This window comes from Saccoglossus kowalevskii, chromosome 16, assembly GCF_978046115.1.
Source record: "Saccoglossus kowalevskii chromosome 16, keSacKowa6.1, whole genome shotgun sequence".
In the NCBI taxonomy this organism is placed as follows: domain Eukaryota; kingdom Metazoa; phylum Hemichordata; class Enteropneusta; family Harrimaniidae; genus Saccoglossus; species Saccoglossus kowalevskii.
In genome coordinates, this window is record NC_140656.1 from 15,153,317 (window position 1) to 15,170,349 (window position 17,033).

The 17,033-nt window shown below is 37.5% G+C and overlaps 4 protein-coding genes and 1 long non-coding RNA gene across 5 annotated transcripts; 3 read left to right on the plus strand and 2 right to left on the minus strand.

The window, feature by feature from the left end:
* The first annotated feature begins 250 nt into the window (after positions 1-250).
* On the plus strand, positions 251-568 carry LOC146733689 (protein brain tumor-like). The gene has a single exon (XM_085490893.1). The coding sequence runs from the start codon at positions 251-253 to the stop codon at positions 566-568; it is 318 nt and encodes a 105-aa protein (XP_085347019.1).
* A 2,706-nt stretch (positions 569-3,274) lies between these two features.
* On the minus strand, positions 3,275-4,228 carry LOC146733690 (uncharacterized). Its single transcript, XM_085490895.1, has one exon. It carries the CDS (start codon positions 4,226-4,228, stop codon positions 3,275-3,277), a length of 954 nt encoding a protein of 317 aa, XP_085347021.1.
* A 33-nt stretch (positions 4,229-4,261) lies between these two features.
* On the minus strand, positions 4,262-5,290 carry LOC144358257 (uncharacterized). The gene has a single exon (XM_078012109.2). It carries the CDS (start codon positions 5,288-5,290, stop codon positions 4,262-4,264), a length of 1,029 nt encoding a protein of 342 aa, XP_077868235.2.
* A 4,716-nt stretch (positions 5,291-10,006) lies between these two features.
* LOC100375257 (tripartite motif-containing protein 2-like) lies at positions 10,007-12,172 on the plus strand. The gene is made up of 2 exons (XM_078009278.2): positions 10,007-10,885; positions 11,174-12,172. Exons 1-2 carry the CDS (start codon positions 10,007-10,009, stop codon positions 12,170-12,172), a joined length of 1,878 nt encoding a protein of 625 aa, XP_077865404.2.
* Positions 12,173-12,591: 419 nt separating this feature from the next.
* Positions 12,592-13,515, plus strand: LOC146733691 (uncharacterized). The gene is made up of 2 exons (XR_014926685.1): positions 12,592-12,886; positions 13,382-13,515. It is a non-coding gene; the product is annotated as an uncharacterized LOC146733691 (long non-coding RNA).
* The last annotated feature ends 3,518 nt before the right edge of the window (positions 13,516-17,033 follow it).

Below are 17,033 nucleotides of genomic sequence, written 5' to 3' on the forward strand. Positions count from 1 at the left end.
AATAACAAACAAATAGTTGTGAGTGATGACTACGGGAAGTTGATTAGAAAGTTTGGAAGCTCTGAAATTGATGATCCACTTGGAATTGCAATCAATCCTGTTACTAACAATGTGTATGTGAGTGAGTATAGTGAAGGGTACATTAGGAAATATACACAGGATGGGAGATACATCAACTCACTTGGAATACAGGGGGGATAAACAGGGAGAGTTGAATGAACCTTGTATATTAGCTATTAACAGTAAAGGGATGGTGTATGTGGCTGATCATAACAATCACCGTATTCAGGCATTTAATTCTGACGACCAGTTTATGTTTGAATTCTCTACCACTGGTGACAACGATACAATGAAGTATCCTAGGGGAGTAGCTACAGATAAGAATGATTATGTATATGTGAGTAGTGAACATGAAGTCACTAAGTATGACAGCTATGGTCAGTTTATTTGTAGGATGGATTGTGATAATGATGGACTGAGTCGTCCACAGGGTGTAGCAGTGTGTAATGATGGTAAAATAGCTGTAGTGGATTTTGACAATAAGTGCATAAAATTCTTTGTAGAGTAAAGCTAATTTCAGCAAATTGGAATATACACCCACAAAACAAAGAGGACATATTTTTCCATGTGAAGGATGGATAAAAGTAAAGGCAGGTAACTTAGACTCTAACCATACACTGTGATGGAAAACACCAATCACACTGAACTTGTATGTGATATCATCTTTCATACAGTACTGTACAATACTATATTGTCACATGGTTGCAAAAATAACCAATGGAAATGGTTTGCATGTAATAAATCAATGAAAATGAGTTATATATCTCGACTTGTATTGTATGTTTGCAGCAGAAATTAATTTCAGCTACAAAAAAGTAGAATCTGGAAATACCGGTAATAAATAAGTACAGAGAGTAGAGAGTAGAGATCGGGATAGAGATAGGGGTCATCTCACAATGTAGTCAAAAGTATTCTGCAGTGATAATAAAAACAGACACTTAGAATTCTACTGTGACACTTGTTTGTGTCTGTATGCTTAAAATGAACCATAGTTAACCATAGAAGACCTGGACATGTCCATAGAGACTTACAGGTGGTGGCAGATGAGTATACCCTACATATTCGACTTAGCACCGAGGGTACTCAGGTCCAAAAATCGTGTCTTAGAGAGATGGGCATTTATACGACACCCAAAACAGAAAAGTGTACAAAAGACAATTTTAGCTCACCACATGACAAATTGAGGGATTAATACGTCTTTTTGGTATTTAATAAAATTACTGATACTTGCGGCGTCATTGATTTCAACAACACTTTTACAATGAAGAAACAAATGGTCTCAAAACATATGCACATTTTATTAATTACGTACCACCTGAATTATGAGGTTAAAATTATTAGTCTGTTGGAACACAATCAAAGTGAAAATCGATCGATGTGTTTGATAATATACAAACTCTTGATGCAATACATTTTCTGTCAGTGGAGTATACCATACTGCGCCCAAGATACTCATCCCAAAATATTGTACATTTTAGAGGGGTAGAGCACCCACCTCAAAACATAGTTGAACTCTGGTGACCCTTTGTTATATAATATTAATCCCCTTATCATAGTTTGTTTCAATATGAATATGCATTGTCATAATTAATTTTGAATACAAACAAGTTTTGGGGTTGAAACAACAGCAGGAAAGCAGTTTACCGAATGTGTAGCTGCCCCAGTAACGAATGCAAAATACTGATGTAACCTTCACTTTATTTACGACGAACAATATTGAGAAGATTGTAACACCGTCAAAACTGTGAAATACAAGAGTATACGTTCAGAAAATAATAACATGAACTTGCGTATTTATATTGTCATAAGTACCAGTGCTACTATGTAAATAGATAGGCAATGATATACAGCATAGTGCGCCACCTAGTGGCGAGACTAGACGAATCTATCGTACATGTACACACAAAATATGGTAACGTTATACATGAATCTGAGCTCATACGAATAGATTACAAACTGTACATGGAATGTGACTTGCATAATCGTATAGAAAATGACTGAGAATTTTAGATGAGTGTAAACTCAACTACACGAGTGTCAACTCAACTACAAGACTGACGGCGACTCGGCATGCAAACTACGCCAACGATAAATCAACTAAATCGATAAGGCTACCAAACTACTCTAAACATAACAAATGTCTTCTCAAATAATTCTCTAGTAACTCCTCAAACGTTACCTACCTCATTGGCAGCATAAACGATAATTGGGCAGCGAAAAAGACGAAAACTAGATGCAGTGAAACGAGCGTTTCACTTCCAGTGAAAGCGAAAAATGTCGACTGCCCCAATCCTCATACAGAGCGCGCACAACACCAAAAACTGCCGTGAGATAAATAAACGAGTGGGAGCACTAAAAGAATCAGGAACAAGTCAAACAACAAAACTACAGTACCTATTAGTATAACCTGTAGTAAAATTCGGAAGAAGACGCCTTTCACATGTACATAGCATGCCGACAAATGAACGAGGCTAAACAAAGCGCAGGAATGCAGCAAAGTTTCGGTTGCTCGGGCAACGGCAGCCACACTCCCACCCAAATCATCCAAGATGATTTCTAAAAGAGGGGTTATTCGGAATAAACGAATATCGCCTTATCAATGTAAAACATGTGAACGATCAAGGTCAACTACTGTGTCTACTCAGTAGAAGAAGTAACATCATTTCAATCCTTCATGACAGGAAATGAGAAGAATCAGCTTATGAATTGGACGGTCTAAAAACGTTCTATTGTAAATTGGCTTACCTGTTTTATCTAAGTTCGGAGTGGCCATCAGTAGCTTTACCTTTCTCACAAGACCATCATTAGAGGGATAGGTCTCTACCACTTTAGCTAATCTCCAATCAGAGTGAAAGATGTTCTCGTCCTTTAGCATAACTATATCACCAACTCTGATATTTTCTTTGGTACCTTGCCAGGTTTTCCTTGACTGAAGATTGTACAAATATTTTGCACGTAACGCAGTTTTGGATCAGGGAGGACACTGTTGAACGACACCCAACAATCCAGTATCCATGATTCCGAATTTTGTTGATAGTCATGCCTCGACCTTGATGACCTATGCGGCCATGATAATGAATTGCAACCAACGTTGAGAAATGGTTTCTCTTTGGCAACAAAATTGGATGCTTCACTCCATGTAAGAAGGCTGACCTTTTCAATCTGCCTCCCACCCGTAGCAAACCATTCTTATCGAGAAAGGGGTCCAGGCTCTTTAGAGGATCGTCTCTACAACTAGAAGTGTATCTCTTCTGGAAATTCTGTATACTGTCTTTGAATGTTTCTTGCTGTATAACTCTGAAAGGTTTGTCTCTGCTAAGTTTCTAACCTGTATTTTGGAGAATAGCTTTCCCCGTTTCTTAAGTGAACATTCAACAATGACCGCCACTGCTGTCACTGCCTTTGAATAGCTAGAAAATCTGCTCATCCTCTCTGTGAAGCTAGTGAACTTCATTCGCCATACAATATGTACAACTGTCGGTTTAACCTCTACATCATCTGGTGGGATTTCCAAAGCAATGTCTGCAGTCTGAGGTGAAGCCTCTGTTTCCCACAAAAACTTAGGGCCTGTAAGCCAGTTGGATTTGCCGATTTCATCAGCTGTTAGACCACGTGTGGCATGATCTGCAGGGTTATCAGTGGTTGGAACATATTTCCACTGTGCTGGCTGGGAAACTTCTCTAATTCGTTGAACCCTGTTTGCGACGAACATCTTGAGTCTCTTTGTATCATTCTTTATATATCCCAAGACTACCTTGGAATCCATCCAAAAATTATGTGACATGTCTTTATAGCCCATTTCTGTTTCGAGAACCTTAGAAACCTTTGCTGAAATTGTTGCAGCTTGTAGTTCCAATCTAGGTATAGTTACAGGCTTTAATGGGGCAACTCTGACCTTCGCCATGACCAAGGCACAGTGTACCTTTTCATCTGTTGTCTTCAGATGCACATATGAACATTGTCCATAACCAGAAAACGATGTGTCAGAAAAGTGGTGAAGTTGTACTGAGACTGCTTGACCTAAACCATCTGGAATGAAGCATCGCGGAATTTTGATCTCACTCAGTTTCAACAGCTCAGCTTTCCAGCGTTTCCAGTCTGGACGAAGATCATCTGGTAATGGGTCATCCCAATCTGCTCTGTCCTGGCACATTCTTTGGAGTATCATCTTCCCAACTAAGACTAAAGGCGAAATAAGACCTCAGGGGTCGTAAATTGAGGCAACTGTTGCTAGAATCCCACGACGAGTCAAGGGGTGTTCCTTTAACATCAACTTGAAACAAAAGGTATCTGATTCGATGCACCACTGTATACCTAAAACCTTCTCTGGCGAAAAACTCTTCTGACTGGGTTCAAAGTCAGTCTGTGTTATAGTAGCTCTTTCGGACTCTGGTAGACTTAACATTACCTCAGAATTATTACAACTTATTTTGTGTAGCCGCAAGTTACTCTTTTCACAGATCTCAACAGCATTGTGAATGAGATCCTTCATAGCTTCTACACTTTGTTCCGACTTCAACCCATCATCAACATAGAAGTTGTTTTTCAAAAATTCTGAAGCGTTCTCTCCAAGGTGCTTGTAGTCCTTGGCAAGTTGTTTTAAGCCGAAGTTTGCACATGCTGGAGATGAAACAGCTCCAAACAAATGGACTTTCATTCTAAAATCAACTGGGGGCTGTGTGAAGTCTTCGTCATCCCACCACAAAAACCTGAGAAAGTCTTGGTGTTCAAGCTTCACACGAAACTTATGGAACATTTTCTCCACATCACATGTCAAGGCAATTGGGTGTTCACGGAACCTGCAGAGTACTTCAATTACGGGGTTGATCAAGTCTGGACCTGACAAAAGGTGGTCATTCAAGCTTGAACCCTGGTAACGAGCGCTACAATCAAAGACAACTCTTACTTTATTCGGTTTTCTGGGATGGTATACTCCATGATGAGGTATATACCATGGTGTTGATGTCAGTGGCTCATCATGTGGGACCATTACTGCATAACCTCTCTTTAGTATCTCTCTCATGAAAGTGGTGTAATGATTTTGATATTCTGGTTTTCTCTGGAATTGTTTCAACAAGCCTATAGCACGATGCATGGCTGCTTGACGATTATTTGGTAACTGTGAAGGTTTTCCCTCTCTGAATGGTAGTGGCATTTCATAATACCCATCTTCTCTCTGCCGAATACCATTTGATACGATTTCTATAAACTTCATGTCTTCTTGAGACATAGTCTTAACCGAGTTTAGTTTCCACACCATATGGTTGATTGCCACTGCCTAAGACGCAATTCTGAGGTGCTAAAGCACTTGGGCAGTTGTATCCAATTAACAAACCAACTGGGCAGTCCTGCTTAGGAGTCAGCAGATCTGCAATCCTACGTAGGTGAGACCATTCATGAGCAGTTTCAGGTGTAGCAATGTGGGACCTGTCCAGTGGGATATGATCTCTGGAATATGTTGTTGGGAGAGGAATCCTTGACATAGAGTTAAATCCTTTCACCACAAGATTTTCATATTTATGACTTTCTACAAGGTCTCCCTTTGAAGTCATCGTTGACAAACGTAGCTTTGCTGGGCTAGAGTGTGCTTGTAGGTCCTCTTTGATCTGGTCCAATATAAATGTGACATCTGACATAGTGTCGAGCAGAGCATAGACCAGCATCTCACTGTCTGGGTTTTCCTTGCACGATACCCATACTGGCACTACCATGGAGGAAACTGATTCTTTGTTACTGCTTAACACTTTGTGACAGGTAGCTTCCCTTTGTTCAATCTCATGGGTTTCAGATGTCTTGTTACCTAATTCTGAGTATTTATCTCTGTCATGCAAACTAGTAGGGTGTTTGTTATGACAAACCTTGCACTCACACCTGTTGGTGCACTGTCTCAACATGTGGCCTTCTCCAAAACATCCAAAACAGAGGCCTTTCTTCATTATAAAGTCTCTTCTTTCGTCCATGGTTCTCCGGGAAAAGTTTCGACAATCTTAAACAGTGTGATTTCCCTTATCACAGAATATACATTCATTTGATTTATCAACTGTTTGAACCGTAGTTGCTAACGACCTTTTCGAGGGTTGCGAACGAGAGTAATTATTCAACTTCCTGTAAGTATGATTACCATCTGGTTCAAAGACTACGACAGGATCATTTAATATTTCTGACTCCTCCATAACAAAGGTAGCGAAGTCTCGAAACAACGGGTAACATCCACGCTCTCTTTTGTTTCTAGCAATAAGACGATTCCACCTATGACCTAACAATTCTGGTAGTTTAGATACTAATCTCCCGTTCTCTCTCATGTCATCAAGTATATGGAGTTCTCGGATTTCAGTAGCACTCACAACACACTGTTGTAGAAAGTCAGCATATCTTCGTAAACCTGTTTTGTCCCTGGTTTGAATCTTTTGCCACGAATCAAGCTTTGATCTGAAGGCTTCCGCAATGACGAAGGGATTGCCAAATCTCTTTTCAAGAACACATTTTGCTTCATCAAATGCATTTTGTCTCCGTAGAAGAAAGAATCCACTCACTGCTTCCCTTGCCTGGCCTCCTAAATAACGTTTCAGGTAATGAATTTTCTCACCCTGTGGAATGCCTCCGATCAAGGTGGTGAATGACGATATCCAATCTGGGTATTGAAGTGGGTCTCCAGTAAAGACTTGGGGTTCAGCAGTAGGTAGACGGCTCATAGCAATTGTCCGGGCAAACATTTCTGCTGTCGACTCTGAAGATGGTAGGTGAGCTTGAGTGTCTGTGTTCATGTTCTTGGTGTATGGCGTTGAAGGAGCACATTTCTCAGGAGGTACGTTTTCCTTCTTTACAGTTGGACTTGTGAACAAGTGCTTAAGATCAGGCACTTTCTTTGACAGTTGAGATGTGCTGCAAATTGAATCAGAGTCATCTTCTTCATCGCTATACACTTTCAGTCTTGCTTCTTCTGCCTTCAACTCGGCAGCTAGTTTCTGTTCTTCTAATTCTCGTCTCAAATTAGACATTTTCCTTTCTGTTTGCAAACTTCTTTGTGTTTTTTTCAAACTCGATTTGTTCTATCATTTCTTGTTTCTTGTTAAGGAGTATTTGGGCCTCCAACTTAGTTTTCAAGGCAGCTGCCTCTGCTGCGGCTTCTCGACGTCGGTATGAACTGCTTGAAGCTTTGGAATATCTGGAGACTGAAGATGTTTTTGATCCCTCATGCTTGAGATGCAATCTTGACATGAGGTCTTTATTGTTGTGAAATACTATTTGAGCTTTATCAAGTTGATTGATGGCCTGTCTGGAGCTTTCAGAAATCTTGTCGAGAGCTTTTCCCCAACACTGTACTCTCTTCGCCGGGCAGGACACAAAGATGCTCTTCAACCACATCCTGCAATACCTTTAAGCAGTTTTCAATATCCAATTTGACTGCTGTCAATTTCTCTTCGTCTATAGTTGGCTCAGTTACAAGTTTCTGTGCATTATCTATAATGGTTATTAGATCAAAATGATTTTCCCAGAATTTACCTGTTAGTACACTTCTATACTGTATTGCTTTTTCTGTAAGTTTCCGTGTTCTTTCTGACCCCCGCAGTTGACTTGTCTCTTCCTCAGTTTGACTTTCAACGGGAATTCCACTCACTGGTGGCACTTCGTTGTTATGTAGGCTTATGTCTGTTGGTGTGATGGCTTCATCAGCCATATCTGAAAAGAGACTATTAAACTATATGGTTAAATTGAATCAAAATTGACTAAACACTAACTTAACAATCGATATGAAAAGGCAGATACGCTCACTATTTGGCTGGGAGTGTGGTAAACAAACAATTGCGACTACAACAGAAAAGCACAGAGCGCAAGGGTAAGCCAAGTACAGATATCAAGCCTGCTAATAGCACAGATCCTAAATATGACACTAAAATTACACCAAGTTCAACATATATTTGAATTATAAATACAGAGTATCCTCAGTATGCAGATTGAGTCTTATTCTATATCACAATTCTCATTGGCGGCGACACCTGAGAGCTATACTGAATTTAAGCAAGTAACTCAATGTCCAACACAGTTCAAGTTCGATAGTTAAATCAATGACATTCACTGTCTGTTTGTGTACACAAATGTCAAATGTTATATATGACATGTATGTTTCATACAGTGTTTAAATGTACTGGATTTCGCAATCTTGTGTCTAACAGTCTTTGTCAACGGTATTCTGTAGAATAGCTGTATCCTCCATCTGCTGTATACAGTGCTTACGAGTGTCCACTGATTGTCTTGATAGTAGCTATCCGAGTGACATCTGGACGTTCAGCTTAGTATACGATACAATGCAGTGAATAGCACAGGCAATTCCTTTCTTTGACCTCACAGCAATGACTATAGTTTCGACCAGAAATTGTTGACTGTCGAGTTTTGACTGTAGCTGCCCCAGTAACCAACGCAAAATACTGATGTAACCTTCACTTTATTTACGACGAACAATATTGAGAAGATTGTAACACCGTCAAAACTGTGAAATACAAGAGTATACGTTCAGAAAATAATAACATGATCTTGCGTATTTATATTGTCATAAGTACCAGTGCTACTATGTAAATAGATAGGCAATGATATACAGCATAGTGCGCCACCTAGTGGCGAGACTAGACGAATCTATCGTACATGTACACACACAATATGGTAAAGTTATACATGAATCTGAGCTCATACGAATAGATTACAAACTGTACATGGAATGTGACTTGCATAATCGTATAGAAAACGACTGAGAATTTTAGGTGAGTGTAAACTCAACTACACGAGTGTCAACTCAACTACACGACTGACGGCGACTCGGCATGTAAACTACGCCAACGATAAATCAACTAAATCGATAAGGCTACCAAACTACTCTAAACATAACAAATCTCTTCTCAAATAATTCTCTAGTAACTCCTCAAACGTTACCTACCTCGTTGGCAGCATAAACAATACTTGGGCAGCGAAAAAGACGAAAACTAGGTGCAGTGAAACGAGCGTTTCACTTCCAGTGAAAGCGAAAAATGGCGACTGCCCCAATCCTCGTACAGAGCGCGCACAACACCAAAAACTGCCGTGAGATAAATAAACGAGTGGAAGCACTAAAAGAATCAGGAACATGTCAAACAACAAAACTACAGTACCTATTAGTATAACCTGTAGTAAAATTCGTCTTTCACGTGTACATAGCACGCAGACAAATGAACGAGGCTAAACAAAGCGCGGGAACGCAGCAAAGTTTCGGTTGCTCGGGCAACGGCAGCCACAGATTGTCCTTGATTGATGTAAATATCTTACAAAAAAATTGGTGCCTAATTTGTTTAATTATTTTAAGGGACATAATTTCCAGCTTTATTCGAAATAATTCAAATATTTTAGTGTAAAAACAAATGCTGTATTTAGATGTCAAAAATCAATGATTCACTGAGACAAATATGAACTGCCTTCTTATATTCATTGCGTGACTACTGTATTATATGAAAAGTAAAAAACGCCCTCTATGAATAGCTATCATGTTGCAAGCTCTGCTTTGTATGCAAATCAACTTAAATAGTTAGTTGGTGTCCAGTGGAGAGAGAAGTCAACAGTACTGTTGCCTCCTGAGAATCTACATCTTCAAACACTGCAATCTTTGTTTTTAAAGTGCGTTTTTAAATTAGTATTATAAAAGCTCTATCATTCTGTTCTAATAGCTGAAACAAATTTCTGTGAATTTGGACATGGTAAGACTTTAGGATTCTTGGAATAAATCCAAAAGTTGAAGAGTGTGCGTGACTGGCTGTATATAGAATACTCCCTAGGCTGATAATGATTTGAAAAGCATTACACCTAGCCTGCATCCAGCCATTATAGATACCAATTAAAAACAAATGCATATTGTGAATTTTCACTTTCCTAGGGAGTTCAGAACGATATTTTTATCAGAAACTTCCGTCATATGTATACAGCTATGGCTGCATCCAAAAAGTCTTTCCTGAACGAAATTGGTGAGGAATTCCTCAGCTGTTCTATCTGTTTGGAGTTCTTCAAGAATCCTAAAGTCCTACCATGTCTTCATACATTCTGTGAGCAATGTCTGGTGACTTTTAAAGCCAAATCTGAAGGTGTTTTGAAGTGTGCAACATGCAGAATTCAGTGTGACACACCTATTCAGGAACTAAAATCCAACTTCTTTTTAACAAGCCTACTTGACACGTTCCAGAGACAGAGGCAGCTGAGTACAGACCATCCACTAATGTGTGAGATATGCAAAGAGAAGACAGCAACTCACAGGTGTGTAGACTGCCCCCAGTTTAGCTGTGATGTCTGTGTTAAAATGCATGAACACATTCCACTTCTCCAAGGTCACCAAGTACTAAATATTGACAAGTACAGAGAGATAGAATCTAAGGGTCATCTCACATTGCAGTCAAAAGTATTCTGCAGTGATCATGAAGACAGCCACTTAGAATTCTATTGTGACACATGTCAGGTGCCTGTATGCTTGAAATGCACCATAGTTAACCATAGAGGACCTGAACATGTCCATAGAGATTTGCAGGGGGTGGCAGAAGAATATAAAACACAAGTGAGGGAAATGTTAGAAAAGTTAAAAGTGAAAGAGAAGCAAGCGGATGAAGGAAAAGCTGCTGCTGAATCTGCAAGAGAAGAAATCAGAAACCAGTGTGAAGTAGAGAAAAAGAAAGTTAGAAGAAGAGCAAGGGAATTGATAGAAAGAGTAAAGAGAAAAGAGAAGATGCTGATAGATGACTTGGATGAACGTGCTATGAGTGGATTAAAAGAAGCAGCAATAAACATCGATCAGATAGAGTTTCACTATGGCAACATAGTCAGTACACATCATTACCCCCAAATACTGGTACATCATGGGAACGCTATTCATCTGCTGCCTACAAGGTTGGAAACTAATAAGCAAGTTATGCAAATCTTTGTCATGGAAACAAAACCACCAACCAATCAATCATGATATGAATGAGTTCCAGCCCAGGAGTGACCTTGGTGCAGAATCATTACTAGGAGTGGTCAAATCTGATGCATGTCCATTCAAATGTACAGTTCAAAACATCCCAAAACAACTCAAGATAGGTGAATCTGTCAACTTGATCATCACAACCAGAGACTTCAGAGGAAAACAGATCAAGATGTTCAGGTGAAGATAAGGAGATCTGATGCATCATGGGAAAATATTGACGTTACAGAAAATAGCAATGGGACACATCATGTGATGATAACAGGAAAGATAGAAGGAAAACAGCAAGTTGCCATGACGATTGGTAACCAACAAATACCAGGATCATCATTCCATATTCCTGTTATAAAAGGATTGGTACAGACAGTGGGAAAAGGACAGCTCAAGTCTCCACATGGACTCGCCATAAATAAACATGGTGACTTTGTAACAGCTGATAGGAGTATCCGAAGAGTTGTCATACATGACAGAGACGGACATTTCAAACAATCTTTTGAATTTACTGATCAGTTTGCAGAGCCATTCACACCAAGTGATGTAGCAATATCACATGATAATGAATACTTTATGACAGATGACAATAACAAACAAATAGTTGTGAGTGATGACAACGGGAAGTTGATTAGAAAGTTTGGAAGCTCCGAAATTGATGATTCACTTGGAATTGCAATCAATCCTGTTACTAACAATGTGTATGTGAGTGAGTATAGTAAAGGGTACATTAGGAAATATACACAGGGTGGGAGATATATCAACTCACTTGGAATACAGGGAGATAAACAGAGAGAGTTGAATAGACCTTGTATATTAGCTATTAACAGTAAAGGAATTGTGTATGTGGCAGATTCTTACAATCACTGTATTCAGGTATTTAATTCTGATGACCAGTTTATGTTTGAATTCTCTACCACCGGTGACAACAATACAATGAAGTATCCTAGGGGAGTAGCTATAGATAAGAATGATTATGTATATGTGAGTAGTCAGCATAAAGTCACTAAGTATGACGGCTATGGTCAGTTTATTTGTAGGATAGATTGTGATAAAGATGGACTGAGTAATCCCTGTGGTGTAGCAGTGTGTAATGATGGTAAAATAGCTGTAGTGGATTTTGACAATAAGTGCATAAAATTCTTTGTAGAGTGAAGCTAATTTCACCAAATTAGAATATAACAATCACAAAACAAAGAAGACATAATTTTCCATGTGAAGGGTGGATAAAAGTAAGGGCAGGCAACTGAGACTCTAACCATACACTGTTATGGGAAACACCAATCACATTGAACTTGTATGTGATGTCATCTTTCATACAGTACTGTACAATACTATATTGTCACATGTTTGCAAAATTAACCAATGGAAATGGTTTGCATGTAATAAATCAATGAAAATGAGTTATATATCTTGACTCGTATTGTATGTTTGCAGCAAAAATTAATTTCAGCTACAAAAAAGTAGAATCTGGAAATACCGGTAATAAATAAGTACAGAGAGTAGAGATCGGGATAGAGATAGGGGTCATCTCAATCTGATTAAAATCTGATGTAGTGTACGGGCTTTAATTATTTTGGCTATAAACTTATTTTAATTTTATTTTTTATTACTTTTGTTATTAATGCCCTTTTATTTTATTATTTTACTTTGATTTTGATTTTGTGATTTTTTTTAATTCCGCCCTACCTACATCTGAACCGATGCCTATGTAACGAGATTTCAACGAGACCCACTATCGACGATTTTAGTCAACGAATCACAAACCTCCTTCTATAGCGCACATGATGACGTCACCGGGCAGAGCCTGGTGGCCAATACACAAATAAAATGGCGGATTATACCGACCGAGAAAAACACGGCTTTTCGGTAAGTTTATCATTGTCAAATGCAACGAAAGTCATTTTTATGTTAATATTGTGGCTCGAATGGTTCGACTTTAGATCGTTTTTTTTTGCATAGTTATTCTGGGAGTGACGATTTTGTTTCCACCGGTTCGACCGAACACCAGTGTCTTTTTCCAGTCGCCTGCCCTGGAGACGGGTGATGTTTTGTTGACAATCGGGCCAAAATCGTCTACGGTATTGAAGCCTTAGCTGTAAATATTCATCAAATTGTACCAACATTTTGTACATTATACAATAACACTTTATTAAAGTAATTGAGCTGATTTGGACTGGAATAAAATATTTGTTATTTGGAACACATCGCAATTGATCAGAAAATATTGTTTTGCTCCAATTTTCTGCGTCGATGCCGTGGGCCGGTGACCGCTATACAATTTAAAATCAGTTTGCATTGTTTACTATAGCTGTTTACAGTGTTCTAATCATTACGATTTACTTTTTTTTGCTTCCATTCTAGATAATTATGCTCAGTGATGTAAAATTGAAGCGATGACTGAATGAACGAACCTTGGCTGGCGAAGATGTATCTGGAAGTGTACACATTTGTTGGAAGTGACAAAAATATTCAATGAAATGACAAAAATTATAAAATGCTGTGGAATTTCTTTCTCAAATAAAAATATACTAGCAATTTTCTATTAATGGTTTATTCAAGTGGGCAAAATATAAATGTACAGAAAGATTGCCCGTATACACTGAAAAGTAAGCAACCGACAGCCTTTATAAAAGGGGGACTGTGATTGGCTGTTACTTACGCGAGATTTGAACGGGACTTACATAGGCGTCGGATCAGATGTAGGTAGGGCGGAATTAAAAAAAATCAAAATCAAAGTAAAATAATAAAATAAAAGGGCATTAATAACAAAAGTAAAAAAAAAAATTAAAACAAGTTTATAGCCAAAATAATTAAAGCCCGTACACTACATCAGATTTTAATCAGATTGGGGTCATCTCACAATGTAGTCAAAAGTATTCTGCAGTGATAATAAAAACAGCCACTTATAATTCAACTGTGACACATGCCATGTGTCTGTATGCTTGAAATGAACCATAGTTAACCATAGAGGACCTGCACATGTCCATAGAGACTTACAGGGGGTGGCAGAGGAGTATACCGTACATATCCGACTTAGCGCCAAAATCGTGTTTTAGAGAGATGGGTATTTACCTGACACCCACAACGAAAAAGTGTACAAATGACAATTTTAGTTCACAAAATGACACATTGAGGGGATTAATACGTTTTGGGGGAAAAATAAAATTACTGATACTTGCTGCGTCATTGATTTCAACAACACTTTTACAATGAAGAAACAGAAATGGTCTCAAAACATATGCACATTTTATTATTTACGTACCACCTGAATTATGAGGTTAAAATTATTAGTCTGTTAGAACACAATCAAAGTCAAAATCGATCGATGTGTTTGATAATATACAAACTCTTGATACAATACATTTTCTGTCAGTGGAGTATACCATACTGCGCCCAAGATACTTATCCCAAAATATTGTACATTTTAGATGGGTATACCACCCACCTCAAAACATAGTTGAACTCTGGTGACCTTGCCCTTTGTTATATAATATTAATCCCCTTATCATAGTTTGTTTCAATATGAATATGCATTGTCATAATTAATTTTGTATACAAACAGGTTTTGGGGTTGAAACAACAGTGGAAAAAGCAGTCTACTGAATGTCCTTGATTGATGTAAATATCTCACAAACAATTGGTGCCTAATTTGTTTAATTATTTTAAGGGACATAATTTCCAGCTTTATTCGAAATAATTCAAATATTTTAGTGTAAAAACAAAAGTGCTGTATTAGATGTCAATAATCAATGATTCACTGAGACAAATATGAACTGCCTTATTATATTCATTGTGTGACTACTGTATTATATGAAAAGTAAAAAAACGCCCTCTATGAATAGCTATCATGTTGCAAGCTCTGCTTTGTATGCAAATCAACTTAAATAGTTAGTTGGTGTCCAGTGAGGAGGGAAGTCAACAGTACTGTTGCCTCCTGAGAATCTACATCTTCAAACACTGCAATCTTTGTTTTTGAAGTGCATTTTTAAATTAGTATTATAAAAGCTCTATCATTCTGTTCTAATAGCTGAAACAAATTCCTGTGAATCTTTACTTCCATTTGTCGAATGACCTGTTTGTCAATTACAGAATACATATTTTTTACTACAATTTTCTTTTCAAAATGTGGATGCAATGTTTTGCCTTTTATGTATTTTTTAGGCTTTCAAGTCCTGTCAAGCTTGAAAGCCAATTGTTATTGTAATGTTTATTTTCTGGCACTTTCAAACGACTTCTTCTCTAAAACGGCTGCACATTTTGCATGAAAATTTGGATATACCTTCTATATGTCATGCCCAAAAAAGTGACATAAACAGATTTCCGATTAGTCACGTGGTTCGGCCGCCATCTTGCACCTCATTAAATATGCATGTCTCTAATATCTCAAGCACTATTGCATGTAAAAACATAGAACTAACGCTATATTGAAGGCAATGGACAGGAGAATTTACCAACATATTCTTTGACCATATATGGTCATATAACTCATTAAATATGCATATCTATAATATCTCATGCACTATTGTACATATAAACATGGAATCAATGCTATATTGAAGGCATTGCAAAAGGGAAATTGCTAACATGTTCAATGACCATATATGGTCATAGAACTCATTAAATATGCATATCTATAATATCTCATGCACTACATATATTGTACATATAAACATGGAATCAATGCTATAATGAAGGCATTGAAAAAGGGAAATTGCTAACATGTTCAATGAACATATATGGTCATAGAACTCATTAAATATGCATATCTATAATATCTCATGCACTACATATATTGTACAAATAAACATGGAATCAATGCTATAATGAAGGCATTGAAAAAGGGAAATTGCTAACATGTTCAATGACCATATATGGTCATAGAACTCATTAAATATGCATATCTATAATATCTCATGCACTACATATATTGTACATATAAACATGGAATCAATGCTATAATGAAGGCATTGAAAAAGGGAAATTGCTAACATGTTCAATGACCATATATGGTCATAGAACTCATTAAATATGCATATCTATAATATCTCATGCACTACATATATTGTACAAATAAACATGGAATCAATGCTATAATGAAGGCATTGAAAAGGGGAAATTGCTAACATGTTCAATGAACATATATGGTCATAGAACTCATTAAATATGCATATCTATAATATCTCATGCACTATTGTACATATAAACATGGAATCAATGCTATAATGAAGGCATTGAAAAAGGGAAATTGCTAACATGTTCAATGAACATATATGGTCATAGAACTCATTAAATATGCATGTCTCTAATATCTCATGCACTATTGCACATAACATGGAACCAATGCTATATTGAAGGCATTGGACAAGAAATTGCTAACATGTTCAATGACCATATATGGTCATATAACTCATTAAATATGCATATCTATAATATCTCAAGCACTATTGAAATAAGAGACATGAAAGTAATGCTATATTGAAGGTATTGGACCAGACCATCGTGTAACCTACATGTATATAGATTGCACAAATCAAATTTTCCAAACTTTTTCTTCCAAGTTCGATGGTATTATGGTCCTTTACCTGAAAGCCGTTAATAGCTGCTATGCAGCTATATTTATGTATTGTTTTTGATTTGATAACCATGGACTAAACAGATTTTCTATTAGCTTCAGATCTTGATGAAAATTTGGCCCCCAATTCATAGGAGTGCTTATATTGAAGATTTTATTGGTAGGTTTGCAAATGTGTACCAGACTGAGCAAAAACTCTGCTGTTAGCAATGCACATTTCAAATAAAGAACTGAAGATATCATTAGACAAGCCATGCATGGCACAGTTCTCGTTAGTTATCGAATTTTAGATATATAGTTTTGTTTATAGTAATTTAGCTGGAATATAACCATGTCAGGAATATTTATCTGATGATCAAACAAGTACTTGTCCATATTGAGAGATATTGCTCTGGAACAGCATTATTTAAAACAATCCATTTTTAATACATGTATATATCT